The 10,494-nt window shown below is 44.4% G+C and overlaps 1 protein-coding gene across 1 annotated transcript in view; it reads left to right on the top strand.

The window, feature by feature from the left end:
- LOC129410724 (trichohyalin-like) overlaps positions 1-7,497 on the top strand; it is a 12,692-nt gene extending 5,195 nt beyond the window's left edge. Inside the window, exon 3 of the mRNA XM_055159596.1 lies at positions 7,309-7,497. Coding sequence (XP_055015571.1) covers positions 7,309-7,497 — 189 coding nt within the window. The remainder of the gene's footprint in view (positions 1-7,308) is intronic.
- The last annotated feature ends 2,997 nt before the right edge of the window (positions 7,498-10,494 follow it).

The following is a 10,494-nucleotide window of genomic DNA, read 5'->3' as shown; positions in this document are numbered from 1 at the left end:
GTTTAGTCCTGGTTTAAACCTGGTTTAGACCCTGGTTTAGACCTGGTTTAGACCTGGTTTAGTCCTGGTTTAGACCTGGTTTAGTCCTGGTTTAGACCTGGTTTAGTCCTGGTTTAGACCTGGTTTAGACCTGGTTTTAGTCCTGGTTTATGGGTAGACCTGGTTTAGTCCTGGTTTAGACCTGGTTTAGACCTGGTTTAGTTTACCTGGTTTAGTCCTGGTTTAGTCCTGGTTTAGTCCTGGTTTAGACCTGGTTTAGGACCTGGTTTAGTCCTGGTTTAGTCCCTGGTTTAGACCTGGTTTAGACCTGGTTTAGACCTGGTTTAGTCCTGGTTTAGTCCTGGTTTAGACCTGGTTTACCTGGTTTAGTCCTGGTTTGGTTTAGTCCTGGACCTGGTTTAGTCCTGGTTTAGGGTTTAGACCTGTTTTAGACCTGGTTTAGTCCTGGTTTAGACCTGGTTTAGTCCTGGTTTAGTCCTGGTTTAGACCTGGTTTAGACCTGGTTTAGTCCTGGTTTAGACCTGGTTTTAGACCTGGTTTAGACCTGGTTTAGACCTGGTTTAGTCCTGGTTTAGTCCTGGTTTAGACCTGGTTTAGTCCTGGTTTTTTAGTCCTGGTTTAGACCTGGTTTAGTCCTGGTTTAGTGACCTGGTTTAGACCTGGTTTAGACCTGGTTTAGTCCTGTTTAGTTTTGGTTTACCTGGTTTACCTGGTTTAGCCTGTTTACCTGGTTTAGTCCTGGTTTAGTTTAGTCCTGGTTTAGTCCTGGTTTAGTTAGACCTGGTTTAGACCTGGTTTAGTCCTGGTTTAGTCCTGTTTAGACCTGGTTTAGACCTGGTTTAGACCTGGTTTAGTCCTGGTTTAGTCCTGGTTAGTCCTGGTTTAGACCTGGTTTAGATCCTGGTTTAGTCCTGGTTTAGACCTGGTTTAGTCCTGGTTTAGTCCTGGTTTAGTCCTGGTTTTCCTGGTTTAGACCTGGTTTAGACCTGGTTTAGTCTGGTTTAGTCCTGGTTTAGCTGGTTTAGACCTGGTTTAGACCTGTTTAGACCTGGTTTAGTCCTGGTTTAGACCTGTTTCCTGGTTTAGACCTGGTTTAGTCCTGGTTTAGTCCTGGTTTAGACCTGGTTTTAGTCCTGGTTTAGACCTGGTTTAGACCTGGTTTAGTCCTGGTTTAGTCCTGGTTTAGTCCTGGTTTAGTCCTGGTTTAGACCTGGTTTAGTCCTGGTTATAGTCCTGGTTTAGTCCTGTTTAGTCCTGGTTTAGACCTGGTTTAGTCCTGGTTTAGACCTGGTTTAGTCCTGGTTTAGACCTGGTTTAGTCCTGGTTTAGGACCTGGTTTAGTCCTGGTTTAGTCCTGGTTTAGACTTTTCCTGGGTTTAGTCCTGGTTTAGACCTGGTTTAGTCCTGGTTTAGTCCTGGTTTAGTCCTGGTTTAGTCCTGGACCTGGTTTAGTCCTGGTTTAGGTTTTACCTGGTTTAGTCTGGTTTACCTGGTGGTTTAGTCCTGGTTTAGACCTGGTTTAGAGTCCTGGTTTAGTCCTTCCTGGTTTAGTCCTGGTTTGTCCTGTTTAGTCCTGGTTAGACTGGTTTAGTCCTGGTTTAGTCCTGGTTTAGTCCTGTTTAGGTTTAGACCTGGTTTAGACCTGGTTTAGTCTGGTTTAGTCTGGTTTAGTCCTTTAGTAGACCTGGTTTAGTCCTGGTTTAGACCTGGTTTAGTTTACCTGGTTTAGACCTGGTTTAGACCTGGTTTTAGTCCTGGTTTAGTCCTGGTTTAGTCCTGGTTTAGTCCTGGTTTAGACCTGTCCTGGTTTAGACCTGGTTTAGACCTGGTTTAGTCCTGGTTAAGACCTGGTTTAGTCCTGGTTTAGACCTGGTTTAGTTTTAGTCCTGGTTTAGTCCAGACTCACCTGGACTTCTGACAGTTTGAACTGGAGTTGGAAGTTCAGTTCGGAGCAGAGTCCAGACACACAGAACCACTGAGACCTGCTGCCCCCTGCTGGACACACACACACAACACACACAACACAACAACATCCACACACACAACACAACAACATCACACAACAACATCAACACACACACACACACAACACAACAACATCAACACAACACAACACACACACAACACAACAACACACAACACACAACAACAACACACACACACACAACAACATCAACACAACAACATCAACACACACACACACAACAACATCAACACACACACACACACAACACAACAACACAACATCAACAACACAACACAACACACACACAACAACACACACAACAACACAACAACATCAACACAACACAACAACATCAACACACACAACATCAACACAACACACACACACAACAACATCAACAACAACAAACACAACACAACACAACACACACACACACAACACACACACACACACAACACACAACACACACACAACACAACAACACAACAACATCAACACAACACACACACACACACAACACACAACACACACACACACACACACACACACAACACAACATCAACACAACACACAACAACATCACACACACAACACAACAACATCAACACACAACAACACAACAACATCAACAACACAAACACACACAACACACACACACAACAACATCAACACAACACACACACACACACACACAACAACATCAACACACACACACACACAAACAACATACACACACAACATGAACAACATCATCAACACACACAACATCACACACACAACACACAACACACACACACAACACAACAACAAACACAACAACACAACAACATCAACAACACACAACATCAACACAACAACAACACACACACACAACACACACACACACAACAACATCAACACAACAACATCAACACACACACACAACAACACACACAACACACACAACACACAACACACAACATAACAACACAACACACACACAACACAACAACATCAACACACAACACAACACACAACACAACAACATCAACACACACAACACACACACACACACACACACAACACAACAACAACACACACAACACACACACAACACACACACACACACACACAACAACAACACAACACACACAACACACACAACATCAACACACAACAACATCAACACAAACACACACACACAACAACATAGAACACACAACACAACACAAACACACACACACACACACACAACACAACAACATCAACACAACAACATCAACACAACACACACACAACACAACAACATCAACACACACACACAACAACATCAACACACAACACAACACAACATCAACACACACACAACACACACACACACAACACACACACACACACAACACAACAACATCAACACACACACAACACAACATCAACAACACAACAACACACACACACACAACACACACACACACAACACACAACACAACAACATCAACACACACAACACAACAACATCAACACAACACAACAAACACACACAACAACATCAACACAACAACACAACACAACAACATCAACACACACAACATCAACACAACAACATCAACACACACACACACACACACACAACACACACACACACACAACACACACAACACACACACACACACAACAACACAACACACACACACACACACACACATCAACACACACACACAACAACATCACACACACACACACACACACACACACAACACACACACACACAACACACACACACACACACACACACACAACACACACACACACAACACAACACACACACACACACAACAACACACACACACACACACACAACATACACACAAACAACACACACACACACACACACACACACACACACACACACACAACACAACAACATCAACACACACACACACACACAACACATCAACACACAACACACACACACAACACACACACACACACACACACACACACACACACACACAACACACACACAACACACACACACACAACAACATACACAACACACACACACACACACACACACACACAACACAACACAACAACATCAACAACACACACACAACACAACAACATCAACACACACAACACAACAACATCAACACACACATACACAACACAACAACATCACACACACACACACACACAACACAACAACATCAACACACACACACAACACACACACACACACACACACACACACAACACACACACAACACACACACACACACAACACAACACAACACAACAACATCAACACACAAACACACACACAACACAACACAACACACACAACACAACAACATCACACAACACAACACACACACACACACACACACACACACACACACAACACAACAACATCAACACAACACACACAACACACAACACAACAACATCAACACAACACACAACACACAACAACACACACAACACAACAACATCAACACACACTATATACACTCTCTTTCCCCTCCTCACTTTTACACGTTTACGTCTGTTTCTTTCTTTCTTTCTTTTAAACTTCTGCGCCTCTGTTTTTATTTTTATTATTACTTTATTCGACTGTAACACGAAACAAAACAAGAAAAAACAAACTGAAATGATTTTTATGATTGATTTATGATTATTGTTTCTCTCTGGGCACCGACTCCAAATCCTCTCCTCCTCTCCTCATCTCTCTATCCCTCTCTCTTTCTCCTCCGTTTGTTTGTCTCTCGCTCTCCTCCTTTTTCTTCTTGTCCCTCTACCTTCTTTCTTCTCTTCTTTCTCTTCCATCTCCTCTTCAATCTCTCCCCTCCTCCTCCTCTTCTCTCTTCTTCTTCTCCTCTCATCTCTCTGTCTCCTCTCTCTCTCCTCTCCTCTTCTCTCCTCTCTCTTCTCTCTTCCTCTCTCTCTCTCTCTCTCTCCTCCTCCTCCTCTTCTCTCCTTCTTCTCTCTCTCCTCCTCTTCTCTCTTCTTTTTCTCTCTCCTCCTCCTCTTCTCTCTCTTCTCTCTCTCCTCTCTCTCCTCTCTTCTCTCTCTCTCTCTCTCCTCCTCCTCTTCTCTCCTCTCTCTTCTCTCTCTCCTCCTCCTCTTCTCTCTCCTTCTTCTCTCTCCTCCTCCTCCTCTCTCTCTCTCTTCTCTCTCTCTCTCCTCTCTCTCTCTCCTCCTCTCTCTCTCTCTCTTCTCTCTCCTCTCTCTCTCCTCTCTCTCTCTCTCTTCTTCTCTCTCTCTCTCTCTCCTCTTCTCTCTCTCTCTCTCTCTTCTCTCCTCTCTCTCTCTCTCTCTCTCTCTCTCTCTCTCTCTCTCTCTCTCTCTCCTCTCCTCTCTCCTCTCTCTCTTCTCTCCTTCTCTCTCTCTCTCTCTCTCTCTCTCTCTCTCTCCTCCTTCTCCTCTCTCTCTCTTTCTCTCTCCTCCTCTCCTCTCTCTCTCCTCTCTCTCCTCTCTCCTCTCTCTCTCCTCCTTCTCCTCTCCCTCTCTCTCTCTCTCTCTCCTCTTTCTCTCTCTTCCTCTTCTCTTCTCTCTCTCACACTCACCTCTCTCACCTCCTTCCTCCGTGTCCTCTCTCTCTTCTCTCTCCTCTCTTTCTCTTTTCTCCTCTCTCTCAGCACACACTTACCTCTTTCTTTCTTTCTCTCTCTCCTCTTCTCTCTCTTTCACACTCACCTCTTTCGTCTCCATCCTCCATGTCGTCTCTTTTCTCTCCTCCCTTCCCTCTCTCCTCCTGTCACCTCCTCCTCTCCTCTCCTCTCTTCCCTTCTCCTCTCTCTCTCTTTCTGTCTCACACACTTACCTCTTTCACCTCCACCCCCCCCCTCTCTCTCTCTCTCTTTCTCACTCACCTCTTTCGTCTCCGTCCTCGGCGTCCTCCCTCTCTTCTCTCCTCCTCTCTCTCTTCCTCTTCTTTCTCCTTTTCTCTCTCTCTCTTCTCTCTTCTTTCTCACTCTCTACACACTTACTTCTTTCAGCTCAATCCTCCGTGTCCTCTTGCTCCTCTCTCTCTCTCCTCCTCCTTTTCTCTCTCTCTCCTCCTCTTCTCTCTCTCACACTCACCTCTTTCATCTCCATCCTCAGCGTCCTCCCTCTCTTCTCTCTCCTCTTTCTCTTTCCTCCTCTCTCAGTACATACTTACCTCTTTCTTTCTCTTCTCCCCCTTCTCTCTCTCTCTTTCTCTCTTCCTCTCTCTCTCACACACTCACCTCTTTCGTCTCCAGTCTCCATCTCTTCTCTCCTCCCTTCCCTCTCCTCCTGTCACCTCCTCCTCTTTTCTCCTCTCTTCTCTCTCTCCTCCTCTTCTCTCTCTCCTTCTCTTCTTTCTACTCTTCTTTCTCCTCTGTCTCCTCCTCTTCCATCTCTCCTTCTCCTCCTCTCCCTCCTCTTCTCTCCATCTTGTCTCTCTTCCTCCTCTTCTCTCCATCTTCTCTCTCTCTCTCCCCTCCTCTTTCTCTCTCTCTCCCCTTCACACTCACCTCCTTCATCTCCATCCTCCGCATCCTCCCTCTCTCCTCCTCTCTCTTCCTCTTCTTTCTCCTTTTCTCTCTCCTCTTCTCTCCATCTTCTCTCTCCCTCTCTCCTCCTCTTCTCTCTGCCTCTACTTTTTCCTTTTCTCTCTCCTTTTCTATCTCTCTCTCTCTCTCCTCTTCTCTCTCTTCTTCTCTCTCTTTCACACTCACCTCTTTTGCCTCCGTCCTCGTCGTCCTCCCTCTCTTCTCTCCTCTTCTCTCTCTCTCCTCTCTCTCTCTCTCTCTCTCTTCTCTCTCTCTCTCTCTCTCCTCCTCTTTCTTCTCTCTCTTCTCCTCTTTTTTCTCTCTTTCTCTCTCCTCCTCTTCTCTCCTCCTCCTCTCCTTCCTCTTCTCTCCATCTTCTCTCTCTTCCTCCTCTTCTCTCCTTCTCTCTCTCTCCCCTCCTCTTCTCTCTCTCTTCTTCTCTCTCTCCTCCTCTTTTTTCTACTCTTCTTTCTCTCTGTCTCCTCCTCTTCTCTCTCCTCCTCCTCTCTCCTCCTCTTCTCTCCATCTTCTCTCTCTTCCTCCTCTTCTCTCCTTCTCTCTCTCTCTCTCCTCTTTTCTCTCTCTCTCCCCTTCACACTCACCTCTTTCATCTCCATCCTCCGCATCCTCCCTCTTTTCTCTCTCCTTTTCTATCTCTCTCTCTCTCTCTCTCTCTCTCTTTCACACTCACCTCTTTTGCCTCCGTCCTCGTCGTCTCTCTCTCTCTCTCTCTTCTTCTCTTTCACACTCACCTCTTTCGTCCTCCCTCTCTCCTCTCCTCCTCTTGCAGCTGAAGACTGTGAGTCCGTTCACGTGGTTCTGTCTCTCCACGTCGTCCTGCAGCTCCTCCAGCTCCTCCCGCAGTCGCGACGCCACCTCCTGACGCTGCGAGGGAACTGCGCTCTGCCCGCACACCGCTCCACTGAGGCGCCGACCCAAGACGACAACGACAACGACAACGACAAACGACAAACGGTCACTTTTCACCTCGCCGTTCAAACTATTACAGTAGAGTTCACTAGAGAAATATGAGCCGATACTAGAGACGGGCGTTCAATGAAATGTTCTTAATCGATCGTCGGAAGAATTAACGATCGATTATCGATTAATCATGAACGTTTTTATATTAAAATGATCATCATTATTATTACTATCTGCACTAATCTGCATAAATAAATTCAACTTTACGACATATAAACATAACGACTCTAGATCCACATCAGCTGTTTGACATTATAATGTGTTTAATTCAGTTTTGTTCAAATCTCACAGAAACAAAACTTAAAACCACATCACTAATTTACATAAACTAAGTGAAGATAAAACTCCAGCTCTTGTGTCGCTGATGTGGTTCAACTTGTGTTGGATTAAAAGACATGACTCAGGTGAATACAGGTCAGTGTGACCAGATTTGTGTTTGTCAAAACCAGGACAGCGTACGGGGGGAGGGGGGCGGGGCCTCGTCATCCACATTGAGCGACTCTCACCTGGAAAAACTTTTTCCCACTGGACACAGAAACATATGTGCTGCTTTATCCACTGTGCACATGGACTCACACTTGTCCCAACGCAACGGAAAGTGTGGAATTTCTTCTACAAATCCTGGTTAAATCCACATTTGTGCTTCGGTTCGTTACAGACTGACCCACTGTTTGTGTCTCGCTCCTTCTGATGCAGAGACACATGTACACACCTGTTTGGTCACGACACACAAACATACATTCAGTTTATCGATTTAAATGAAATTTTTAATGATCAATTATCGATTAATCGATTAATCATGCCATCCCTAGCCGATACAGAGTTAAAAAGTAAACTAAATAAATAAATCTATCGCTCTATAGCAGAGGTGTCAAACTCATTTTGTTCCGGGGGTCGTGTCCAACCGACTTTGATCCAAAGTGTCTGGATCAGAAAACTCATGTCATATAAACCCCAAAAATAACAATAAGTTCAAATATTTGTGCAGAGAAACACAAATCTATTACAGAAATCTTTTTTAATTGATGAACTCTTTCTTATTATAATATTATAATATTATGAACAACCTGAAACTTTAATAAAAATTCAATTTCAACACAAATGTTTTAACATGAACTTGTCTGTAAACATAGGAATAAGTCCAAATTTTTGTTGTAAAAATCCTGCACTCGGCTCCACTTTTCTCATGTTGGACATTTTTCTGATGAGGGTGTCACGGTCAACAGTCAAAACGATCGTCCTTTAAGAGCGTTTGGAAAGAGACAAGTCTTCATTTGTGCTGCTCTGGTGGGAGGGGCCACGTACAGAGACGCTGGAGACGCTGCTGTGATAAACACCACAGAAAATTAACACCATTTTAATAGAAAATATAATTAAAATATTTTAGTAGAAAATCAGCCGAGGGCCAGATTAAAGGTCTTGGAGGGCCGGATCTGGCCCCCGGGCCATATGTTTGACACCTGTGGTCTATAGGGTCAGAAAACCTTTGAACAAACACCACGTTTACTCTTCAGCACAGGGTGAACACATTTTCCTATAAACTCTAAACTGTTTGACTGTGAGTTTGTGATGTGGGTGTAAATAAAACGGCGTTAACCCTGACGATCTCCTCGACTCACATTGACTCAAAGACTTTTTTTCCCGCTCTCTTGGGGCGGATCAATCAGACTTAAAAATGTATTTTCAAATAAATTCTCGCCAGGTGAGAAAAGAAATTTTTGGGTCTGACTGACCCGTCCCGAGACCTGGTTTAGACCTGGTTTAGACCTGGTTTAGACCTGGTTTAGACCTGGTTTAGACCTGGTTTAGCTCAGATGTGACAGGGTGATGTTGGGGTGTGACAGGGTGATGTTGGAGTGTGACAGAGTGATGTTGGGGTGTGACAGGGTGATGTTGGAGTGTGACAGGGTGATGTTGGAGTGTGACAGGGTGATGTTGGGGTGTGACAGGGTGATGTTGGGGTGTGACAGAGTGATGTTGGGTGTGACAGGGTGATGTTGGGTGTGACAGAGTGATGTTGGAGTGTGACAGGGTGATGTTGGGGTGTGACAGAGTGATGTTGGAGTGTGACAGGGTGATGTTGGAGTGTGACAGAGTGATGTTGGAGTGTGACAGGGTGATGTTGGGTGTGACAGGGTGATGTTGGAGTGTGACAGGTGTGAGTGATGTTGGTGAGTGTGACAGGGTGATGTTGGAGTGTGACAGGGTGATGTGTGGGGTGTGACATGTGAGTGATGTTGGGGTGTGACAGGGTGATGTTGGAGTGTGACAGGGTGATGTTGGAGTGTGACAGGGTGATGTTGGAGTGTGACAGGGTGATGTTGGGGTGTGACAGGGTGATGTTGGGGTGTGACAGGGTGATGTTGGGGTGTGACAGGGTGATGTTGGGGTGTGACAGAGTGATGTTGGAGTGTGACAGGGTGAGGTGGTCAGACTCACAGAGCGAGCAGCATGTTTCCTGTGAAGTCGAAGCTCATCTCACGCTGCTGCTCCTGGAGTTGTGTCTTTAAATCTGTGACCTCCTCCTGGAGCCTCTGCAGCTCCGCCTCCAACTCAGCCTCCTGCATCTGCACAACAACACAAAATTTTACAAACTACACAAACAACACAAACCTTTACAAACAACACAAACTTTTACAAACTACACAAACAACACAAACTTTTACAAACAACACAAACTTTTACAAACAAAAACTTTTACAAACAACACAAACTTTTACAAACTACACAACAAACAACACAAACCTTTACAAACAACACAAACTTTTACAAACTACACAAACAACACAAACTTTTACAAACAACACAAACTTTTACAAACAACACAAACTTTACAAACACAAACTTTTACAAACTAACAAACAACACAAACTTTTACAAACAACACAAACTTTTACAAACTACACAAACTACACAAACTTTTACAAACTACACAAACTTTTACAAACTACACAAAACTTTTACAAACACAAACCTTTACAATCAACACAAACTTTTACAAACAACACAAACTACACAAACAACACACACCTTTACAAACAAAACAAA

The sequence above is a fragment of the Boleophthalmus pectinirostris genome, unplaced genomic scaffold (assembly GCF_026225935.1).
Source record: "Boleophthalmus pectinirostris isolate CB_2022bp ecotype Guang Dong unplaced genomic scaffold, ASM2622593v1 HiC_scaffold_23, whole genome shotgun sequence".
In the NCBI taxonomy this organism is placed as follows: Eukaryota; Metazoa; Chordata; class Actinopteri; order Gobiiformes; family Gobiidae; genus Boleophthalmus; species Boleophthalmus pectinirostris.
The sequence above is the reverse complement of the archived record's forward strand: the minus strand, read 5'-3'. Positions and strand labels throughout refer to the sequence as shown.